We start from the raw sequence: 25558 nt of genomic DNA on the forward strand, positions 1-25558 counted from the left end.
TTTTTGCAAAGTACATTATGGCTATGGAGAAGACAAGGGATTGAAAAGGCACCTGATTTAATGACTGAAAATATGTGGTTTTACTCTTTCCAATGCTGCTCTGATATACTCTAGCACTATTAGCCTAATTCAACAAATATTTTCAAAAGGGAAAAATGTACCAAAATATATCGATTAGCTGTAATTACATAGTAATCTGGCTAAATTTTTAACCATACACCATCAGAGTCATCTCAAAAAAAAAAAAAAGTCATTTTCTTATTCCAATTATCTACCATTTTCCAAAACATCTTTAAGGCTTTTATGCTATTCTTAATGATGCTTTCGATCTCAATGCTGGCAAAAATTTAATTTTTCAGACTGGAAGTGATTTTTGAAAATCATTCAGAACCGATGCTCTTAAGGTTGCTGCCAGCTCAAAATAAACACACTCCCAATAAAAGAAAACATTTCTAAAAAGTGTCAAGTGATTTTAAGATATACCTTACAATTTAACTTGAAAAGTAATGTCAAAATGTGATGCCATATAATCTGGAAAAACAACAGCATCACTGGGAAAAGTATATTAGGCTGAGGCTCACTTTAAGGGAAGGAAAGGGACACTTATTGAATACTGATTTCACCTTAGGCCCTAGGCAGGAAGTACTTTTCACTGTTGTCTCATATACTTAGTAAAATAGAGAAGGTCAGAGAATACATGGCACTGGTGCTCCTAAGCTCTTACTAAGAGATATAACTTGGGACATACTTTAGGTTGAAGGAGGTACCATTACTTTATAGTCACAGATTAAATATCTAGGGATCTTCCTTGGAAATATACATAGTGTCTTAGGTATATAAACTCCAATTCACCTAATAATCAGTATGAAGTTTACTGGACCTATGTATTGGGGATAGAAAGGCTTAAACCTAGATGAAAGCTACCACACTAGGAATGCAAAGATTGCACTGATCTCAATGAGAAAAGTAGCTAAACCATCTCAGGACTAGAATAGTCAACCTGAAAATCATTTCATTATGAAAAGGCAGGAAAAGATTAGGATTTATACAATCACTGCAATATGCCAATATAACAAATATTATACAGTAGAGAGTAAATGATTTCTAATCCAGCTTAGAAACACTTTTTCAGTATAACCGTGTCCATGACTTTAAATAATCACAGAAGATCGTATCACTTTAATCACATTCATGAGCATCATCACACATCCGCCCACAGAAACAATGCAGGAGGTGAATAGAGATATAGTACCACGGAGTATTGCTGGGTGGGTGAGACTGGCAGGAACGGGGATGGGTAAGGGGCTGTAGAGTACTGAACAGGCTGTGAAGAGGACTGCAGAGGACGAACAGGCTAAGGAATAACAGGTTGGCAAACAATGTTAATGTCAGAATAAAATGTTACAAGAACTGCATAAAATGGAAACTTACACTTTTTTGGCAATAGCTTAAACTACATTTATAAAGTCATCTTATACAATGATATAGGAAACAACAAAACGATGCTAAATGAAGAAGCTGAATAATAAAAAGTTTAAAAACATAACCTGTGCTTTTATATACAATTAGGTATTTTTTTCATAAAAATATTTATTAAATTCACAGAAACAGGTGATTTAGACATTTCAAATTCTATTATGTAATCAAACCCCCAGGTTAAGTGAGTAAAAGCAAAACCACTCATTCTTACTTCTTTGTTTGATGGAGGAGTTGCTCTATTTAGCATTATAACACTAAATAATAAAAGAACAACTTCACAATAAAAAAGTTATATATTATGTATGTCAACTACCCTCTCTATTTGATAAGGCATGATTAAATACTCTGTTGGGACCAAAGTGCTTGAATTTTTAAAGAAAAGTATACTGTGGGTACCATTAAGAGTAACAGCCTAAAGAACTAAAGAACAACACACACACATACAGGCACATGTACACACACAAACATACCTCTTTTACACAAGGAAGATAAACACATTTTTCTTTCAATTAAAAATTTTTATCGAGAGAGTAGGTGCCAAGAGCTGAAAAACTATTTACTTGAACTTTTTGTTGCTAATGAAATACTCCTGCATTTCAGGAAAATAAAAATAAGTTTTATGTTTCCCAGGAACACTCAAAAACAGGTGCTATAGAAGATGAAAAATGTTTTAATCATTTCTAAATCTTAAGAAGTACAGCTGGCCATCTGTAGGCTAATACCAGCATCTGATTTAGTTTCCCAATATTGCATTTATATTATATCGTTTATTCTCAAGGGGTAATAGTCATACTGGCTTAAAGACTCTTGTAATTCACGTTATAGATGGCAATCAGGCTAAGAAAAGTTAAGTGACCTGCAGACAGTCAAGTAAAGCAAACACTGGAGGAGCCCAGGTAATTTTATCCAGGAAAACTCTTACTTTTGGTTAAAATGTATATACATGAATCTCCCTCTAAACAGTACTCTCTAAAAGAATAGTTTACAAATGCAAAATGAAAGAACTGAGTAAGACTGCCCAGGAAATAATCTAAATAAGGAAATTCTTCTGACAACTAAGATGTGTAATGATGAGTTGTACTTCTACCACAAAATCAATGCAAGAGTTTCTACAAAGTGGAAGGCTCAGATCAGAATCCCACAAAAAAACTACAGTTAATGTAAAAGCACTAAAAAAAGGTCAAAAGGTAAAAGCTGAAAGATCTATAGAGCCAGGGGTCTCTCAACAACCTCTTAACTAAAAATTAGCAAACTTCCTAATGGATGACAGCACATATCATACTAAATGAGGAGCAGTAGCTCTAGAACTTCCAAATACAGGCTATTCGATCTGTTACTAAGTCAGACAACCATTAAGACATAACTTTCTTCCAGACATCTTGACCTACTATGTAAATGTCAGATGAAATAAAAGCTTCAGACTGCTGGGGGATAAAAGAAAGGCGAGTCCTATGAGCACAAAAAGTATAAATTATTGTCTCCTAGTGTGTCAAGTGGTAATGAGCAAATGTGGGCAAGAACCCTGGTTGATCAAAGTGAAATTCTGCCACCAGTTAGAAAAGAAAAAGCCTTAGCACTTCCTTTTCCTATTTAAATTACAACTGGCTGTAAAACGACATCCTCTTGAAGTGATTAGTTTTAAGAAATGTAGCCCACCTGAAAGCCTTGGAAATCAAAGTATTATTTTGTTTGGTTATCTGAAATTTAGTGGATGGATTATCTCAGCACAAAAAATGGTTATTCAGTATCATTTGTTCATCAACTTTCTCTTCTAGTGTCTGAAGATGAACTGCCTGAATCACCTGAGGCAACGCCAGGAAAAGGAGCCATGAAGTTTGACACATATCCCAAGATTTCAAATTACAGTTCATTAATAAGGCTCTATTTCTAAAGTAAGCTGTCTACACCTTCATTTAGGATAGCCTCATATCTGAATCAGACAAAACTATTCCTAGGAGATAATAATATGAAATATATAACCACAGATAAACCCTTAGACTTTTTGAAGCTGCCAGACAAACATTTCTACCGAATGAAATGAAAATCAGATGTATAAAGCTCCCGGTGAAATACACAGCACTGCAAAGACAACTATGCATAGGACAATGAAGGAGAAACACTTCAGGACCAAACTGAATGAAAGCAAGGCACAGAAGGCCAGGGAGGGAGTTTTACGTAGTCCAATGTGTATCTGAGCATTTGTAATCAAATGGGGCGGTGAAACAGATATATGGGAGTCTTTAGAAATCAGTTTTAGGTAACTTCTTCTCTATGTATTTCTGTCTTAGGAGCATAGCAAAAACCTAGAAATCCTTCTACAGTATGTAAACTGCCTTGCCCAGTATTGGGAGTCTTAATTGCCAGAGGTACAATTATCTACAAAACTTTCAAAATATTTGATAACCGTATCAAACTGCTCATACATTCTTTATCCTTACAATACAAAGGATGTAACTTGTGAGCAAAACTAAGGAAATTTCTCCAGTTCAATTTTATATCACACTTTTTCATACATCATCAGAAAGTATTCTGCAAGTTCTCATCAGTGGAATATTTAGATAGTCTTATGGGAAAAAGAGGTGTAACTAACTGTACAAACTGTCTTTGAGTTGTTACACAACCTTTAAAGATAGAAAAGAAGTAAAAGAGTTTACACTGGTATAATCGAATTCCTCAAGGATGAATAACACATCTAGAGGGGAAAAGCCAGATTGTGAAAGTGTATGTGTAAACTCTTAACATACAAATTCAAGACATTACTAAGAGTGCTTCTGTGAATTCTAATTTAGAATGTTTCTGCCTGTCTCTCACATGGGAGGTGGGATGGAGAGTACCTTGCAGAATCTGAGCACCCCAACTCAGTTTCTTCTAGCTTCTTGATCTATTGAATCTTAGGGCAACTTACTTTTGCTCTCTGGGATAATCCTAGTTTTGTTTTTATTCCTTTTAAACATTTCTTGCTGTTGTAGTATAGGGAGAACATACTTACCACACAGGCTCATAAGATACAAAATTTCCTTCTTTCCAATACATATTCTATATTTATTAGCTTAAAATCCCATGTTGACCTTTCTTCCTACAAGTAGGGAATGGGACATTGCTGGTAGAGAATATTAAAGTTCTAAGAAATACTTGGGCTATCCCAATTATAATTAGTGAGTCTAGTCCCAAATATGCAAAGGCAGGTAAACTTAGCATTATGTAATCATGGATATGTGCACCTGTGAGAAAATGTGATTAGCTGCTTGTTGTTGAGGTGGTGGGGGTGGCAGAGGCGGCTGTGGAGGTCCAGGCACTTGGGTTCTAACTTGTTGTTGAGTCATAGGAGGATTATACACAACTGGACTTCCATCTGGGTTTATGAAGGGCTGACCTGAAAAATTAAAAGAGGGGGAAAAATATTTATGATAGAGACAGAACAGAGGTCATCCTACAAACAATTCACAACACATCTATAATCCTGATTCACAATCCTAAAGACCCAAGTCTCTGTAAACCAAAAGATTTTCTCAATAGGGGAAACAAATCTGACCTTACATGAGGCTATTTTAATAGTCTTTATTTTTGCAACTTAATGTAAATATCGAAAATTCTGCTTCAATGTCTTACTAGGGAGGTGCTGCTTTAAAATCTGAGGTTATTTATAATACATGGTATTTTTAAAATACCTCTGAATTCTGAAACATATCCTGCTCAAGGGATTCAGTTACAGGACTGCAGTCCTGTAGTGCTGTAATGCATTTCAGTTTTAAGAAAAAGTTCTTGTCTTTGGGATACTGGAGTATTACTAATTAGCCTCTATTAAGTGATGAGAAAGACCTAATTTACAGACCACGCTGCATATACGGGACTAGTGAAACTAACACTGATGAAAATTAAAAATGGTTGACAGCTTCAAATTTCAAATCATGGACTTGATGGCAGAGTCCTTATTTTATAACTTCTAAAGTTGTAAGTACGTTTTGATTTCTAAAGAATTTTCTGAAATTATTTCTTTTTAATTCCAGTGGACTTGATTCATAGATAAGAGAGAAAACTTTAGTATTTGAGGCTTGTTATTACTTACGAATCACTGGGGGGATACCTTAAGTGCCCAAGTAAACAAATTCTACTCTCATTTCTACATATACATTCTAAACAACTTTTTAAAAATTATATAAAGTACTATTTTGATTGTGGGAAAATAACCAATAAAGAGATCAAAAGAAACTAATTCCCCATAATCGTATAGTTAACAATTTAGATACCTTCTTCCCGATTTTTTTTTCAGTGTACAGGTAAACAGATTCACAGGTTAGTATTTTTCCTTATTCTATACAGTATATTATTTTTTTTTTAAAGGAAACAGGAAAAAAAAGGACCATGTGAAATACACTATGATATCCATTGAGAATATGAAGAATACAGAATGAAATAAGAGAAATTTGACTAAATAATAATTTTAAAAATTGTTCTCATAATATCTTTTCATCCAGGGTAAATCCCCCTCCTCATTTTTTTTAACTTGTGACATATAATAAAATAATTGTGGGGAGAGAAGAATATATACCATTCCATTACTACCAAGTGGGCAGAGTCCTTCAAATTCAAGTGATTTTCATGAGTTTCTTGATGATTTAGTTATATGAGAACAAATCATGCTGGTATTTGTTGATTGTTAAATAATTTTGAAAAAAAAAAAAGGAAGATTTGGGTGGAAACATGTTTTAAAAGTAACTTGAGGACTGTCTGAAAAAAGTTGGATGTGTTGTAATGTTTTTCTCAAAAGGCAAAGAGATCACTTTTGGATTCATTTAAAATTAAGAATACAATTCAATTGTAGGCTGATCAGCTAGCTGCTCACTCATTGTTTCCTATTCAGCTGAACCTTTCATATTATCAAAAACTCAGTAAAATGTTTTGAATTAAAAATAATAGTAAATAGCAAATTAAGTCATCTTATATCTTGCTTCAGAAAAACTAGAAGTTTAGTAATATAATACATCTGAAGGTAAAGAAGATAATGATTATTAAGCAAAACCTGAATTTCGGAATAGTCAGTTATTCAATTTTTTATAATAGAAACAAAAGTTCCAAATCTTTATCTTAAAAAAGAGATGTAAAGAAATCTGAAGCTAATGAGTTCCAAGCCATGGTCTTCTCTATAACAAAAGAAAAGGATCAGGAGCACACAGAGACCCTGATACTCTCACCTGTACCTACCTTGCCCCACTACTGCCATGCTGATGTGACCGTATCAGTTAAGTGTGAGAATTTCTAAGATGGTTATCAAATGATTTATAAGGTTGTTCTCATTATCTCACAAAATTATTGGGCTATAATATTGCGAACAGAGACCAAGACTTAATGGGATCTTTTAAAAGATCATGTTTTCTATATTTGCCCATACTGTATGCATAATGAAATATATTATGACTAGTTTCTGAATCCCTGAGGTTCAGTTTCCTTATCTATAAATGAGAATTTCATCTATCTAATAGGGTGGTTATAATGATTATAAATAATGTATTTAAAGCACCTAGCATAGTAAATGACACACAGTAAATGCTGAATAAATTAAATTATTACCTAACTGTAATTAGGTAATTTTCTATTTTCAAAGAAATAGAAAATATTCATTTTCTATTACCTAACTGTAAAGAATGTGTCTTCAATATTACTTCATAAAGACTACCTAGTTTCTTTTTCTAATAACATGTCCCTTACCTTTTTCCTCAAGAGAAAAAACTTAGCATATTCAGAAGGATAATTACTTATAGGTTCTTTCTATTTTATTCTATAAAGAATAAGAGCTGCTTACTTTCTCCTTCTTCACAAAATGTGTACTATTTTTCTCAAGGACAATTTTAATTTTCTAAATCAAATAAAGCTCTTTCAATGGTGGTTGTCTCATTTCTAGGAAATGAACTATTTTTCCAATTACGGTTAGGCCATCATATGGCCTAAAAGATGACATATGGATATCACAAAGAGAAAAATACTTTCTGATATAAATATGTCTTAGAACATTTTCTAGCAGAAATGTTTTATTAAATTTCTGGGGAAATGCTAATTATCCATGAAAAATAAAAAGCTGACAACACATACACAAATAATACATTTAATATACATTCTTTAAATTTCAATAACTTCTTCTATCTCAACTGAAATAAACACCTTTTTCTGGATACCAACCTGTTTGTGGGTTGATCAGAATACTGCCAGGTGGTATGCCTGCCGCTTCCAAGGGAAGCAAAAAGAAGCTAGTGCTAGGAGATGCGACTTGCCCATTTAGGCCACCATCAAAGGAAAGAGAGTTATGAGTGCTGACAGTTGGATAGACGACAGGTGCGCCATGAGAAGACTGGCTGAGAGCTGTACCTGGAAGAGGCTGCTGGATGTGAGAAAGAGAGCCCGTAGATGACCCTACACTACCAGAAGACTCAGAACCTAGGGGAGGAGTAATGAAAAATATGGATTTTTTAAACCTCATATAAAAACTTGCGTTTTAAATATGTAACAATAAAATTCACATTGCATAACATGCGGTTACCACATAAAGCACTGGCTATTTTTGATTTACTGTATAATTTTGCTTCCCCCTCCCCATCATGAACAAGTTTAATACAGCAAACTGATCACATAAGTCATCAGAGAAGTCATAGCCAAAGCATGCAACTTAAGCAAGTGTATAACACGAGTCACAAACAGCCACAAAAAGCACATTACCCACATTCCCCAAAGCACAAAGTTATGGACATTTTACCTTTTTAGATTAACACTTAGGAATATACAGAGTATAATTTTCCCCCAGGAAAAAGAACATAGTACAGCCAAATGCCCAAAACCTCTTATATCAGAAACCCCTTATCTATAAGAACACAGAAAGATTAAGAGTAGTATAGGAGAAAACAAAAATGATAAATTCTCAATCGAGAAACAACTGTGAAGTCTCACTGCAGAATTCCATTTTATGCTCATAATCATAGCATCTTCCTATGATGTAAAGTCAACCTTACATTTTCTATCAAGGGACAAAGACAGCATGAAAAATATTCTGAGTACTTATATTTGCATCAATTTAAAATTTATTTCTCACTAAACTTAAAAATTTCATAGTTTATTTTTAGATGTTTTCATCTCTGCAATCTATTTCATTTTCTATTACTCAAAGACTGAAAATGTTACCGACTTACAGTATTATGGCTAAAAGTAGATAAGATAATGAAAGAAAGAAAAAGATTTTGAAAATGTATATAGTTAATTAGGTTTTGAATAAGAGTTGACCCTGGGATGGAGAATTGATCTTTAATGAATAAACAAATATGATACGCTATACAGACTGCCTTCTGATGGATAACTTCTATTTTAAGTTGTGCCAAATGACTACTGATAAAAACTCCATCAAAAATAATTTTTCCCTATTAAAAGAAGGGTCAATGTTTCTTTTCATCTCTAAAGATAGTACAAATTACAAATAGTACATGATCTTAAATGTTTTAATTTAGTAGTGTGTGCTTAAGTGACATTCTTATAAACAGTAATTTTTTTCTGTTATGATGACTGAGCAGCTATTTTTCAAATAAATGCGTATCTTGAATATATGCATATTTTTATATTAATAAAGTCAATAAAATTTATCTGTCTTTAGCCATATTCTATCATATACACTAAGACATTAATATCCACATCATAAGCATTAGGTGCAGTTCATAAGCCTTAACAAGTTAAAGCACTGACTATAAAGATAAGGATCAAAAAAAAAATTTGGCTATCTTCAAATATCTCCCCCCTTTGATTATTATCTGTACAATACCATGTGTCTAGGCTCACCCAAATAGGCTAAAGATAGAGAGCCATTTCTCTTAACTTTCAATGCTTATTTTGGGATAAAAATAAAGATTTGTAAATTTCCTAAGTGAGATGTGAGCTTCTCTAGTACTGAATCCAGTTAGTGAAGGTGAAGAGAAAATGTATGAGCCTCAATGTAAGGCACTCTAAAAGCAAAGAACTAGGAAATGAGCATGTTACCAAAATTTCTCACTCATTCATCATAATTGTATCACATCATTTTTCCTTAGTTCTAAAATTCCTCAGAAACTTCTTGATGATTTTATTGATTTTCTGAATGGCAAATGAAGGACTTTCTCATGAAAAATGCAATCAATAACTGATACTATTAGCTGAAAATACAATCAATGTTAAATAATCCTAGGTGAGAAACCAGGCCTTCCGATTATAAATAAGCAATGAAGAATTTCCAACCACCTCTGGGGACTCAAAAAAGAGATACATTTCACTGAACTAACTTGATTAAGCTTGTGTCGTAAGAGAGAATTTTTACTTTAATTGATGTTTGCCAATTTCTCTCCAACAGAGAATGAATCCTAATGTTGATGCATATATTACCACTTAAGTACTTACTGTGGAGGTGCTCAAAGCACTGCTAGTAGGAACTTTTTATGTTAGGGTAACTGCAGAAGCCACATGATAAATAAAGAGCTAAGACAATAACGGGGAAACTACGGTTTTGATTGCACATTTCTAGATAAACATTTATACCTGTTTTTGAAAGCCTGCCTATGCTTTTGCTGCTCCCAGAACTATCACCTCTTGTCAGGACTGAGATTCCACTGAAGCTGCTGGCTTTGGTTACAGCAGGCTTGAAGTTTCGGAGAGAACTGTCGGAATCCGTACTGCTCCAGGGTCGTGGTTCAGAATACTTCAGCTCATTCTCAGTGCTGCTTTGATGGCTATTTGTTGATCTCCCTGAAGCATCTTTATTAACTCTGTAATTTAGAAATCAACTTTGAGAAGCTAATAGGGACAAAAGGGGAAAGAATAGAGAAGAAAATGCTTTGATGTTTCAATACTGTATGAAAACATGCTTTCAATACCTAAATATCTGACGTCTCTGCTGGGTACTACTAGCATCTTCGTCTTGGATTCTGTTGGCATTTTAATAAGACATTTTTATTTTTGTTAGCATCAGTCAGATAGTTAACAAACAAATGTTAAAAATTCCCTCACCTTTTGTCAATAATATAATTCTCTTGGGAACACAGGGACTAGAAAGAAAGAATAGATATAAAAAGTTGAGCTTTTGTCAAATACATCATGCATCTGTAAACCAATGACAACAACCAAAAACATGTATAATATTTAAAAAGTATTACCCACCCTGCCCCCAAAATCCAGAATGGTGATAAGGATACACAAACAAATAATAATGAAATTATTTCTGGCTTGGAGACACAATGCATTCTTTTAACAGATCTACATCTAGAAGCCATTCATTTTTGTGGTACACATTAATTTGAAATTCAAATACTCTCTTCTAAACAAGTAAACCCATTTTCATGATTATATATTGAAGGTATACACCAATCTGTAGATCCTGCCTCATTCATTTAACAAATATTTTGATTACCTGTGCTTTGGCTGTGGTTGTAGCAGTGAACAAGCAGCTATACCTCAATGCAGCTCATAGCCAAACTCTTCTAATGCTATTAACCCAGCTAAGGCCACCTCATTCTTGCTTGTATTATTACAACAGTCTTCTAACTAGATTCCCAGGTAGTAGTTTTTGCCCTAATTCATCCAAGTTAAACAACAGAAGCCACAGCCGTCTCTCTAAAATGTCAATCTGATCAAGTCTTCCCTCCTTAATAGTTCCGTAATGTTCTAGCACAGGGGTCAGCAAACTATGGTCAGTCACCTGTTTTTGCAAATAAAGTTTTACTGGTGCATGGCCATATCCATCCATTTATTTTCCAGGTCTGCCTTCATATTTAAAAGGCAGATGTGATAAATTTTTATATAGAATCATTAAAAAGGAAAAAAGAAAAGAAAAAAAAAGGCAGATGTGAGTTGTTGCAATAAAGACTGCGTGGCTCTTAAAAGCCTAAAATACTAATTATCTGGCCCTTTACCAAAAAGTTTATTGAGTCCTGCTCTAAAAGCCCAACCATCTTAACCAGCTTCCATGCTTGAGTCATCTGCTTCCTGCTTATTTCTCTAATCTAAACTTTCCTCACTTCTTCTGTCACCTAGGCTATAGTCTACCTTCTCTGAATCTTTTAATTCCTTATCTGTCAAGTTCTCCTTTATCTCTGGGCCTCTGCAAATACTGACCCTTACTTGGAGGGTTCCTGTAGGTCGCCTCTCCCCCTCACTCTTCAGTTCTGGTTTGTGGTGTTTCTCAACTCTGTCTCTTATTTTACCTTCATGTCTCTGCACAAATCATACACTACCTTGTCATTACCTGGTTACTTAGGGTAGAGATCTCATAAACTAGAGAGAGAAATACATCTAGTTTAGGCTCTGAGTGCAGCAAAGCTGGGCTGAAATCTCAACTCTATCATATTCTACATGATGTTCTGCCATTTACTTAGCCTCCTAGAACATCAGTTTCCTTATCTGTAAAATACAAACAATGATAGTATCTACCACATATAGTATTGTTTGGAGTATTTTAACTATTTATGGATATGTCCTCCAGTGCTCAGCATAGCACCTACTATGGGTGCTCAATATGGTTTGTATGAATATTAACTGACAGTTTAGATTTTAATGTTACTCTTTTTTTTTAATTTTTTATTTATTTATGATAGTCACACACAGGGAGAGAGAGAGAGAGAGAGGTAGAGACATAGGCAGAGGGAGAAGCAGGCTCCATGCACTGGGAGCCCGACGTGGGATTCAATCCCGGGTCTCCAGGATCGCGCCTTGGGCCAAAGGCAGGCGCCAAACCGCTGCGCCACCCAGGGATCCCAATGTTACTCTTTTTTTAATATTGAGGCAATTTCTATCTCTGGCAATGTTAAGACAAATTACATCCATTCATATATCTTTGAATAATACCTAGGACTGTATAGAATGGGTACTTAACAGACACTGATAAAACCAAACCAAATCTCTTCTCAAATACATATATAAAATAATTAGCCACTTGGAAGACTTCTTTCATATAATCACGTATAAGTAGAAAACAAACATAACCTAAAAATTAATTAGTTTTATTTATTTATTTAAAAGTAGTGCCACACCCAGGGTAGAGCCCAATGTGGGGCTTGAACTCACAACCTTGAAATCAAGGCCTGAGCCGAGATCAAGAGACTGATGCTTAACTGACTGAGCCACCCCGGTGCCCCTAATTAGTTTTATTTTAAAAGAAGAAACAAGTTACTTATCGAGAAAAGTCTACTACCGAGAAGAATTTAGAGTACATGATTTTGTAGACTATGACCAATGTTCTTAAAATTTCAAGTCTGTGAGAAGTCTGGAAGAAAAAAAAAGTATACAAACTATATACTCAGTCCGTTACACTGCTCCTATAGTCTATCTTCTGCAAACTTTGAAATATTTATATAACTGCTGCATATGAACAAGACAGATCTCATTTCTTTTTTAAAGAATTTTTTTTAAATTTATTTATTTATGATAGTCACAGAGAGAGAGAGAGAGAGAGGCAGAGACAGAGGCAGAGGGAAAAGCAGGCTCCATGCACCGGGAGCCCGACGTGGGATTCGATCCCGGATCTCCAGGATCGCGCCCTGGGCCAAAGGCAAGCGCGAAACGGCTGCGCCACCCAGGGATCCCGACAGATCTCATTTCTAACAAGTGACTTTATACATAACAAATATGTTACAAATGATCAATAGATAATAAAAGAAATGAGTTTTTATAATGCAATTAGCATATATTGTAACAGTGAGATCTAAATCTAAGTCAGTACATACATCTTGGGAAAATATTCGGTCTCTAGCTCTCTGGTACTCTTCTTCCCTTTCTTCTATAGATTTGCTTCTTCTGTCATCTTTCAAACGTATTCTCATCTAAAGAAACGAGAACAATTAATTCTTGGGAAAATGATCTGCTGGTCTAAGTCCTGCACTTAGAAGAAAGCTGCAATTGTCACAGATTACCTGGTTATCATCTTTGTCAAAGCTGGAGTTATCTCTCTTGAGGATATATCGTTTCTGAAAATCTTCACCTTTATCATCCTTAATATGTTCATTGAATTTCTGATCAGGTCTAAAAAAATCCCAAGGGAACAGAAGAGACAGTATACAATATTTGCAGAAAAGTTAAATATAACATTTTATGTAATCAAAGCAATAAAAAATTATTACTAGTGCCACTAATAATTAATACTTATCTTATTTACTCTTTGTAATAATTTTATGAGAAAATGTTAATTAACTACCCTATGTTATGAATGAAAGGTCATATTACAAATTCACTGTACGTTCTGCAATCAGACTGCTTGGGTTCAAATATTTAGCTTTACCACTTTAGTTGCTTCAGGGCATGCACAAATTACTTAACCTTTCTGTTCCCTAGTTTCCTCATTTATGTAAATTGAATTATAGTATACCTACTTCATAGGCTTGTTCTGAAAAGGAAATGAATTAATAGATGAACAGCATTTAAAACAGTAAGCACTCAGGAGAAGTTTATTACTGTAAATATTACTAAAAAAAAAAAAATACTAAAAAAACCCTGACATTCAAATAGCTTAAGCAACTGTCCAGGGTCAAGAGCAAGCGCATGAATGAGCCACATTTGGAGTGATGGTATGTTAGACTCAAAGTCTATTTATTCTTTTTTTGCATTGCTTCCTCTAAATCTAAGAAAAAATTCTGGGTAAAAGAAAAAAGCATATAGTACTTTACCTTATATTTACTTATGTTATACTCTATAATACCTGGTTTGATGTGACATAATTGAAAGTAATAAAATATTTTGTGGTTGAGTTACCTAAAACCTAAGAGGCTCATTCAAAATGCTACCAAGTTTACAAGGATTCTTAATTATAGCAGGGTACATCTTTGTTTTTTATTAACTGAAACAAATTAGAAAGGAAATAGTTCTTTTTTGGAGGTTAAAGCTGTAATATAAAGTAATAATTATGAAATTATAACAATACATTTAATGGCCGATTGGTCTTTCCTCTATAGAAATGTTGCAAGTTCTAATGAGATCCACAAGACAGACATAATAAGGCTGTGTTCTGTGGAAAATTAAAATTATGTATAACTTCACTTTCTAAAATATATTGTTAGCTTCAACAAATTAATTAATACTCTTGTGACTTAATGACATCCTATTATAAAATTAGAATTACTCTTTTGAAATACATGATACATAAAAATATATTTAGAGGCACAAAGGAAATCTAAGTGAATTCAAGTGTATTTTTACATATAGTTTAAATATATATTATATAATAATGTAACAGATTGTGATACCCTAAGTAAATTTCTAAATCAAATAAACCTAAGTAACGACATCTTCAGCAAATGTGACCACATATAGCATTATATATAATATTCAAGTAACTTTTTTGAATATTTGTTTTAATCTAGTGAATTTTTAATAATGTACTGTTTCTATATCCTGTCAAATTATGCAAAAGGAGATTTAAAAATAAAAATGATCTAAGTTGAAGAAATCTCTATTTTAAAACATCCTTAGATGAGTGAAATGAAGAGGAGATCACCACACAGAGCTATATATAAAACTAGAAGAATAATAAAAAGAGTAAAAACAATTTCATGACCAAAATGATGAGACAAAGACTGCTTTCTTTAGGAGTTTGAAAGATTATCTATTTAGTTCTGAAGATGGCAGGATGTTGTTATTTCTGTCACATGACTGATCTGCTTACTTATATCAACTATTTTGTGCTGTTAAAGGTCCTATTTTCTTATTGAAGGCGTCTCTACTTGGGTGGGAGATTCTTATTCTAAAGTCAACTATAAGGTTTAACCAAGGGCCTGGCAACTTTTCTAAGAGCAGCTGGATTCCCACACCAAATAGCACTGGCAGGCATTTCAGCTAACCTTAAGACTGTCTTACCTCTTTCTTTTATAGATGCCTGAAATTACTGCCCTGCAATCTCCAACTTCCCGCTCCATTGAGACACCCCAGTGGACACCGGGTTGTTGACATCCACAACACCACTGGTTCAAGGCTGGAGCGGGTAATTTGCCTATGAGGAAAAGGTAAGTTTGCATTTATTCAATGTGGCGCAGATCTCTAAGGTTTTCTGATTTACACCTTCTTCATATTCCAGAAGATATAAAATAAGAATACAGTGTAACTTCAATGATCTGAATGTCTAATTACACTACTTATCCATTCTTCTTTAAGTACGTCATAAACGTGTTTAGCTCAACTTTTGATTACTTTTATAAAGAGAACCCTAAAGCTTTCTGATGTCAATCACAGCATTCAAATAACTGAGGTTACACTGTATCGAAAACCTTAGAGAGTCATCAGTCGAAATGTTAGACAAAATGCCTGCTAATGTACATGTGCTTGGGTATCCAGCAGCTCTGAGTAATGTTGAAAGGTACTGGTTAAATGAATTAGAGTTCTATTCACCTTCAGTTCAGCTCCTATCTTATGATTATTTGAGCTACAACTAACTGGGAAAAGACTAATTGATGAGGATATTTTTAAAAGAGTAAGGGACAAGCAGAGGAAAATTAAATCAGATTCACATTTGCGGCAGGTCAAATATATCTAAAGAAAGACAAGATCCTTTTCAAAGACATCTATCTTCATTAATTTAATTTTAATTGTAGGAAAAAACATTTTAAAAATACTAGATTCCACCAGTGTATTTAGTTGACAAAATACTATATGAAATGGAAGAAAACCAACTTTGTTCCAGGAAACAATATGGCAGCTGTAAGAGTAAAGTCCATTATAACAGAAGGGATTTGAGTGAATTAAACACAATCATACAAATTGAATGGTTCATAGATAAGACTCTAAGAGAAATAAAGCTAAAAGAAAAGCAGAAAAATAATTAATTTTAGCATTATCTATGTCATCTGAAGCGGACTACTGCTCATTACACAGACCCACTGTTGCCAGATATGAAATTGATACAGAAAATGCTTCCAAGGTATAAATTTTGCTGAACTCAATTAGTTGCTTTAGAACAAGTTTTTTTTACAAATAGGCAGAAGAGGTGCTGTGTACATGTTAAAATTTTAGGTGTCTCTACATTGGGTCATTTGCTCCCAAATACCAACACTGATGATATAATTCAGCCACACTAAAAACGTATCACTTTTTAAGGCTCCTCTTAACTCCTTAAAAACTTTTCCCCAGTGAATTATACGTAGGTCAGAAGGGGGTACAACATTATGGATAATACTACATTAATGAACAATCTACCTTTTTTGAGATTTGTGGAGAAAGAAGCAAAGTCAGAGGTTGAAAGGATGTTAAAATAATGGGAGATTAAATGAATGTGTCAAAATCTGTCTTAAAAAAAAAAAACACAACAAATTTTACACTCTATGTTAACTTGAATTAAAAAATCAAACCAAACCAAACAAAAAAACTCCCAAATTTGCCTAAGGTTGGCCACAGCTATCTAAAGTGCATTGACTAAAAAAACAAGTGAATGGTTTTCAAACGTCACTGATATTACTTCTGCAGTTTTTTTGTTTTTGCTTTTTTAAACCAGTCCTCATTGATCTGCCTTATTTTAGCTTAGACCAGTTCATTTTGTATACAGTGTGCTAACATACATTTTCTGTATTTTTTGGCCCTATTACATCAGGGTGTCACATAATGCTTAATTAGACTGCTAAAACGTGGAAAACTTGGACGAAAGTTTGCAGTAGGAAGATAAATATGGTCACATATATACTTAATAAATGCCTACATTTAATGATACTTACATTCTTGTATTACTCGTTTTGTTGACTATGACAGACTTCCCACTCTGATCAACATTGTGGTCTAATCCAAAGTAAGCAGCTACTCTGTGTAATAGCATCCTATGGTAAGATGTCATTGGGGGAAATTTTTTACGTGGAGACCTAGAAATAGAATAGAAACTAATTTAGTAAGTTAAGGAGAACTATGATGACAATTTGTTTTCTTGTTAAATGTCAGGACTTACTCATTATTACCAATGAAATCTAAAATTTCTTGTTCCAATTTCAACAGCATCATTCTGTCCCTGAAACAAAATATGAAGACTCATATATAAAACTTAGCATTGAAATACTCATAAACACTGAATTACTATGGCTGATTTTTTTCTCTAAAAATTACTGCAGTTTAAGGAATACTGCAAACTTGATGCAAGAATAAATATATATATATGTGTGTATATATATATATATATATATATATATATACACGACTTGTAAAAAAGTAACGTTTTAAAAAATAAAAGATGACTTTTTTTAGTTTAATTTTTTATCATGGAAAATTTCACACATACACAAATGTAGGGAGAACTGTGTAATGAATCTCAAATGTAGCCTTTACCTGACTTTTATCAATATGTGACCATTCTTAAAACAGATATATTTTGTCTGCTAAGTATCACTATATTGGAGTCTGTTCTGTAGATAATAAAAGCATATAAATATTTACTTCCTTAATAAAGCTGAGAAATAGCAGAAACAGAGATATCTTCAGTTAGGCTGATGACTTTGTTATGCTGAACTCCATAGAAACAGTACTCTAAAGAACATGCAATGCCAGTAACAACAGGAATGCTCCTATGGGAATCTAATGCTAGTATATAGATGGAATTATAGCAGAGAAGTATGAAATACATTACTAATTCTAACCCAGGAGAAGCCTTTTCAAATCATTCTGTAAACGTGTATCATGTATTTGTAAGACTTTGGAAATTTTTGCCATAAAAACAAACATGAACCCAAAGCTTCTAACATGAAAAACAAATAAGGACTCTAGGGAGTACCTGCATGTGCTCCTTTAGACCACTAGGGTCCTATTTAACACACATATGCTGTAACGAATATTAACGGGATCACTACTACTAGAAGGACCTCCTTATTCACATACCAAGAACATGGCTCAAAGGAGTATTCTTGTGCTCACTGGAAATTTCATGTGCATGTGAAACAAACACTCAGAGAATCTTCAAACCAGAAGTAGCTTTACAGATCATACAGTTCTGTCCCCGAATTTTTAGACCAAGAAAACTAGGCCAAAGGTAACTGTTTCCCTCTCAAGTAATACAGAACAGATCCTTCTAACTCTAATAGGACAGAGGATGTGGGGCCATTGCTTAAGCTGCCTAAAAGTCTGTACTGTACCTCAGCCTTGACTTTGACCTTCCCTCTTCATTGCAAAGAAGTCTCATAAAACCAATAAATATCTGACCATACATTTTTTTTTCATTATTTGAAAAATCAAGACAAACACATGCCTACCTGGTGACTTTAAACTCAAAGCTAAAAACAGGATTACATTTTAATACAAATTCTAACAACATTCAATTCTGCCCCAAGCTTGGTTCTCCTTTGGTATTCCTCATTTCAGTAAGTGGCACTATCTTTCACCCAGCATGCTGTAAGAACCATCTGTGGACTGCTACAATCCTTTTTCTAATCCTCCTATGCAGTTAATTACTACTGCAAATTTTATCCACCTCCTGTTTGCTTTCTTCATTCCCTTCTTATCTATTCAAACTGGAACATCCATAATGATCTTCTAAAAACACATGTGACCACCACATGTTATGCCTTAGTTAAGTATTTACCACAGGCTTCCCACTGCTCTTAGGTTAGAAATAAGCATCTGTAATGGGGCCTACAAGGCAGGCATGATTGTCTTTATCTTTTCAACCTCAACTTCTGCTCTTTAATCACAAAACTCTTTACGTTTTGGCTTATTTCTGTACTTGCCAAGCTCTTTCCTGTCTCAAGTTACTTGAACATGCTGTTTCCTTTGCCCAGAACAACTTCCTACATTCTTTCTTAGAACCTGTTTCTTTCACACTTTTCTTTAGTAGCATTTATCACACTTAGCACTGTATAGTTATTTGGACTATACAGAGGAGCTCAACAAATTATCTGCATGGAATCAATTAATCAAATTATTTCACTCATTAAGTCTTATATTTTTTCCCTGAAATTTTTTGGGGGAGGATGGGAAGTTTTTATCTCAGAAGGCTCCCTCTACAAAAGGACTTATGTATGTAACTTTAAGACCCTCTTTTCATCTAACCTTTGGAGCACAATGTGTCTTAAGATGAAATAATTCACAGTAACTTTCCTGGTATATCTTATACACTTATTGTTTAAAAAAAAAAAGGAATCTGAGGCAGGCAATTTATTAAGCATTCATAAAACAGTACTTTCAAGTGGGTCTTCTGTTTCACAGGTAAATGCAAACATATAATAAAGGTAGTAGATTAATCACATATAGCCAGTACGGAGGCTAAAACACATGAATGTAAAATAAATTATATCTATAAAAATCAGTCAAGGGACAGAAAATTAAAGGATGTAAAATGTGGTATCATATACCTAAAACATGGGGGGTGGGGAGTAAAATTTTAGTGCTTTTTGGACATGTGCAAACATAAAGAGACCATCAACTTCATATAGACTATACCCATAAGATGTTATATATGAACATAATAACCACAAATCAAAAACCTACAATAGATGCACACAAAAAGAGAAAGGAATCCATGCATAACACTGAAGAAACTCATCAAGCCACAAGGGAAGAGAGCCACCAGAAGAAGAAAAGAACAGAGAACTCTAAAACAACAGAAAACAAGTAACAAAATGGCTATAAGTACATATCTATCAATAATTTTTTTAAAAGATTTTATTTATTTATTCATGAGAGACACACACACAGAGAGAGGCAGAGACATACACAGAGGGAGAAGCAGGATCCCTGTGGGGAGTCTGATGCAAGACTCATCCCAGGACCCCAGGATCATGCTCTGAGCCAAAGGCAGCTACCACTGAGCCACCCAGGCATCCCTCAATAATTACTTTAAATGTCAATGAATGGATTTAAAAAACATGATCCATCTATATATTGTCTACAAGAGACTAATTTCAGACCTAAAAACACAGCTTGAAAGTGAAGGGATGGAAAAACATTTACCATGCAGATGGTAGCAGGAGAATAAAAAGTCAGGTTAGGGATACTTGTATCAGACATGACAAAAATAATGGTCTTCTGTTTTTGAAAACTGGGCAAAAGATCTGTGTTCTTCAATGAATGCACTGCCGCTGAAAAGAAATTTCTGTTGTCTCCATGAAAGAAAAAAATTCTAGCAATTTTACTAGCCATGGATACAAACACAGGCTTTCCCCCCCTTTCATATGTAAATCGATGGATTACAAAGGATTTTTTTTATCATTATCTGGACCATATACTATTTTTTTTTTAAAGATCTTATTTATTTATTCAGAGAGACACAGAGAGAGGGAGAGAGAGAGAGGCAGACACAGGCAGAGGGAAAAGCAGCCTCCATGCAGGGAGCCTGATGTGGGACTCGACTCGATCCTGGGTCTCCAGGATCAGGCGCTGGGCAGAAGGCGGCGCTAAACTGCTGAGCCACCGGGGCTGCCTTGGACCGTGTACTATTTAAACTAAGCCTTTCTGCTTAGTTTACCAAACTTTTAGTTACAGAGAAGTAGAACTGGTTAGAAAAATTAAGGCTGGTTATCTTCCTAAATTCTTAAGATTTACACTTTCTGCTTTTTATCCACTACAGCTTAGTCCATGCCTCCCGTAATCTGTAATCAAGGTTAGATATTTTGGTAATGATAAAAAATTAATAACCCTTTACAGAAGCACTGTGTATAGGACTTAAACCAACAGGTCCACAAATTACTTTTCCTAAGCCATAAGGTTTAGCACAAAAACCTAAAAGTCGGCATACTTACTGAAATTATTGTATAGTCTTTTAAAGGGAACCAATGTATGCTATTATTTTAAAAATAAGAAGAACAGGGATCTCAATCAAATGGATCAATAAGCTGTTACCCAAAGTTAAAATGAAGGGGCACAATCTTTTAGTTATCAGTGTTTTAGCCATTACACCAAAAATAACTTTAGAGAAACTGTACACAGCTGGTTTACTAGTGGAAAATGAAAAAGCAGAAAACAATAATGCTTCCATCTGACCACCCCCTTTCCCAATATTCCATATGAGCTTGGTCAGACATTTGTGACAGGTAAGAAATTAAATAAACATTACTGCCAATAAAAGTAATTTTAGAAATTACAACAGAACTATCATATGACAATCCCCAGAGCAAACCAAATTACTTTTAAAATATCCCTTCTCAGGATTAACTCAAAAGTTGCTCCCCTCCCATTAGTTATGTACCAGTTAGCTGTATCATCCCTATTTCTTCACTACACATAGAATTTACACAAAATAGGATAAAATCAAAACAAAAATAGGTAGATCATGTATGTCACTGAGTATAAATTCTATCAAAGTCAACTTTACGTTCTTAGGTTCTAATTCGGCAATGATTAGTTAGTGTAGTCTCTGCAAATATTTTCTGTGAATAAGAATTCCAGATAAATTAACATTTGGAGCTAAGTTTTTTGGCTGAAAATAAAATAAAGATTTAATGATCAGAACAAAAATTTTGAAGTGAAAGGTTGACTAAATTTTTATATCACTAAAAATAAATATGCTTAAAATCTAGAACTCTCTGAATAATACTTAATCTTGAAAGTTTTAGTGGACACTTGCCATATTTATTATTACTTTTGTACCATGCATATCTGGCAATTAATTGTGTCTTTCACTGCGAGAACAGAATCATTAATTAAGCAAATCTTATTTCTCACAAAATTTAGCATTAGCTACAACTTTCTAAACCATATCAACATTAGTAACTTATACACTAGCCATTAGACGAATTAGTCACTTAAATGTTTATTCAAATACAAATTCATATACAGAAAAAAGTACTGATACATGCTATAACATAGATAAAACTTGGAAACAGTATGCTAAGTAAATAATGACAGTCCACAAAAGACCACATAGACATGATTTCATTCATATGAGATGTCCAAAACAAGAAAATCTGTAAAGATATAAAGTAGATTAGAGCTCAAAGCATAGGAAGTTGAAAGCTAAAGAATATAGGGTTTCTTTTTGGAGTGATGAAAAAGTTCTAGAATTGACTGTAGTGATGCATGTACATCTCTGTGGGTATAACAAACACCAAGAAATTGTATAGTTAAAAAATATACACGTAGAAAACTTTAAAACTTTTGCATTTGTAGAAGAAAACAGAGAACTGAGCAATAGAAAAATATTTTAGATGTATAAAAATATTTTTTTCTTTTTTTAAAAATTTTATTCATTTATTTATGAGACACACACAGAGAGAGAGGCAGAGACATAGGCAGAAGGAGAAACAGGCTCCATGCAGGGAGCCCGATGTGGGACTCGATCCTAGGACTCTGGGACTACGCCCTGAACTGAAGGCAGAGGATCAATCGCTGAGCCACCTAGGCATCCCTAAAAATAGGTTTCTAATTGTTGTTCTTACTGAAGTCTCTCCTACAGGTTCAGTGGAAAGAAAAATTCTGTCTTTCTAGCATCCTATCTTGTTTTATGGAAATGAGCTATGTGTTTTCTACCTTCCTCCTTATTCCTCATGAGTTCTGGTTTTCACCATTCTACCCCAAATGAAACAATTTATTAAAATAGCCAGCAATTTCCTAATTTATCAACCTCATGGGTTGGTTTTGGTACTTCTATTTTCATGTTTGTGTGTTATTTTTCATGAAACAGCTCCCAGCTTCTGACTTCTTAGCTACCTTTTTTTTTTTTTTGAGAGAGAGTGGGGGTAAGGGCGGGGGCTGGACCTCATGACTCTGAGATCATGACCTAAGCCAAAATCAAAAGTTGGATGCTTAACTGACTGAGCCATCCAGGCCACCATCCACTGCCCAAGCTAACTTCTAAGACAAGTGTTCTCATGAGTGTTCTGCTTTTAAGAGTTAGTTTCTTCCTTTCTCATCTTACCTTTTCTATGCTGTCTTTCCACAGAATTTTGTCCTTGTCATTTACTCCATTTGTCAGGACAAATACATCCTGCCTCCTCAAGCTTCATCTCTATTAGTGACTACCCAATCTATTACTTTAGTCAGGCTCATTTACTTGAAAACCAGAGCCTTGTAACTTTGGACAGATCTCACTTCCTGATTTTTCAGTCAGGTACCTTAAACTATCCTTATTTATAACAGAACATGCCTTATTCCATTGAGGCCTGCTCCTTACCCACTTTCTCAGTTACTGGGACTGTCAGGCTAGCCAAAAACCTAGGACTTATTCTTTTCTATTGTATCACACCACTACTGTGGTACTTCCTAAATATCTTTCAAACATGTCCTTTTCTCTCTATTCTTCCTATGGTCTCCTCTACATATTCCTTATTTATGAAGGGTATTGGCCCTTCACTGACAAAGTAATCTTTCTAAAATGCAAATCTGATTATGGTATTACCCATTCAAAATCCTTTAATTATTCCTCAACCTAGCATGTCATACTCAGTACTTCTTAAATGATGCGCTATTTGTCATTTGAAGTATTTTTCACTGTTCATTATTGTCTTAAAGATCTTTTTAGCATCCCTGTCTTCCCAGTAGCACCTCCACACTCACTGGGACTCACCAAATGTTGGTACAATCTTAGGTCAAGGACAATTGGATATGGGCTGTCTTCATACTTCACCAACACCTTCTCCATCACTTTCTAGAATCACTTACCACATGCCTCCCTGCTGGAGCCAGAATGTATAATCTTGTCTCTCCCTGGACATACCATTTCCTCTCTCACACTACTGTGCCTTGTTAATGCAGTTGTATTTATCTAGAATGCCTTCTTCATGTTTCTGTAACTGGATGGCTTCCACTTAAAGCACTGTGAATTCAAGGCTCAGCTCAGGCATATATTTTCAGTGAAGCCTTCCCATATCCTTTCAAAAAGTGGTTAAGGTTCCTTCCCTGGATTTTTACAAAACTCCAGAAACTGCTTTTACAACATCAATTCTTTTTAATTACATATCATGTTTTTTTCTAGCTGAGATGGTGAATACTTTAAGGTAGAGATGATATCTTCTTTTTCTTTGTATCTTCAATGTTTTTAGCACAAAACTTGGAGCATGACAGATGCTCAGGGTAAATGCCTCTTCAATGAACTGATGAATTAATCATTCTGTTGGGGTCACTGAGGAATAAACTTGAACTGAAGAAAAAAAAATAAGTCATGTAGACTTGTCTTATCTGCTTCCTCACTCCATACTCCTTCAGCCTTTTTTACAAGGAGACCACTTTTCATTTTAGTGGTTCCTTTTTTTGGCATTTATGTTATATGTAAAATAGAAAACCAAGATGATACTGAATATAATAAATACTGAATGAAAATAAAGATGATCTTGAAGCATGACATAAGCCTTGGTGAGACTGAAGAGTTATTCCTTTTTTCTTCCATGTGCATATACCCAAAGAAACTATTTTACTTTCATTTTAATGTATGTCAAAGAACTATCACTCTGGGAAGCTAAAATCTAAAGGAGGGGTTCTCAACCTTGGAGTCTTCTATCCCATGAACGTGCTCATCGGATATTTTGTAGATAAACCTTTTTGTGGGGAGAAGCCACAAAGGGGTCAATGACCAACCAGAAAGTTAGAGTCTATTCATTAGTACCTGGCAACACAAAGGGCTTCACAGTGACTCATATAAGGACCTTAAAAATCTCTGGGCTGAAGGTTAATATGCAAAAGAAGGAATAAAAATCCTGCATTCAGCTAAGTTTAAAAAACTCATTATAAATGAATACACCAAATTCTTATGTGGTTGAGTGTATTATTATGAGGGAAGATTTTTCTTTTTCTTTTCCATGGAAAAGATTCATGATTACCTCTCTACCTCAATTAAGAGTCAAAATATCTAGGTGATTCTCTATTTCCAAAAATTCCTAAAGAAAAGATGAATTATTTTTCTATAATGGGACATGAATAATGCAAAGAAATATTTATACATGTGCATATAGTAGATCAACAACATCTTAGCCCTAAGACACTAAAATGTTTCTGGTGTACTTCAAACACTGTAATCTTACTCTAATATTCTAACTCAGTTATGAGAACAAACATAACAAAATTATGGTACTCTAAGCAATGTAAACCTTATAAATTTAATTTTTACCTGGGATTGTTTTTTAATGTATTTACTAAAAATTCATGTAGATCTATGCCAGTTGAATCAGTGTATTCTTGACTGGAATCTAAAAAACAACAACAC

General features: G+C 34.2%; 1 protein-coding gene across 14 annotated transcripts in view; it reads right to left on the reverse strand.

Moving 5' to 3' along the window:
• The window catches only part of R3HDM1 (R3H domain containing 1), a 200686-nt gene that overhangs the window by 81401 nt on the left and 93727 nt on the right, over positions 1 to 25558 (reverse strand). For 4 of the 14 annotated variants that reach the window (XM_055316109.1, XM_055316104.1, XM_055316102.1 and 1 more), the window contains 11 exons: positions 25463 to 25541; positions 17390 to 17449; positions 17166 to 17306; positions 13386 to 13494; positions 13200 to 13295; positions 10489 to 10526; positions 10356 to 10406; positions 10021 to 10247; positions 7654 to 7908; positions 4701 to 4852; positions 1253 to 1354 (listed from right to left, as the gene is read on the reverse strand). In XM_055316109.1, the coding sequence (XP_055172084.1) occupies positions 1253 to 1354; positions 4701 to 4852; positions 7654 to 7908; positions 10021 to 10247; positions 10356 to 10406; positions 10489 to 10526; positions 13200 to 13295; positions 13386 to 13494; positions 17166 to 17306; positions 17390 to 17449; positions 25463 to 25541 (1310 nt within the window). Of the gene's footprint in view, positions 1 to 1252; positions 1355 to 4700; positions 4853 to 7653; positions 7909 to 10020; positions 10248 to 10355; positions 10407 to 10488; positions 10527 to 13199; positions 13296 to 13385; positions 13495 to 15321; positions 15449 to 17165; positions 17307 to 17389; positions 17450 to 25462; positions 25542 to 25558 lie in introns of those variants that run through there. The other 10 variants (XM_055316108.1, XM_055316107.1, XM_055316113.1 and 7 more) reach the window with 8 other exon arrangements.

Source organism: Nyctereutes procyonoides, unplaced genomic scaffold, assembly GCF_905146905.1.
Source record: "Nyctereutes procyonoides isolate TBG_1078 unplaced genomic scaffold, NYPRO_anot_genome, whole genome shotgun sequence".
Classification (NCBI taxonomy): Eukaryota; Metazoa; Chordata; class Mammalia; order Carnivora; family Canidae; genus Nyctereutes; species Nyctereutes procyonoides.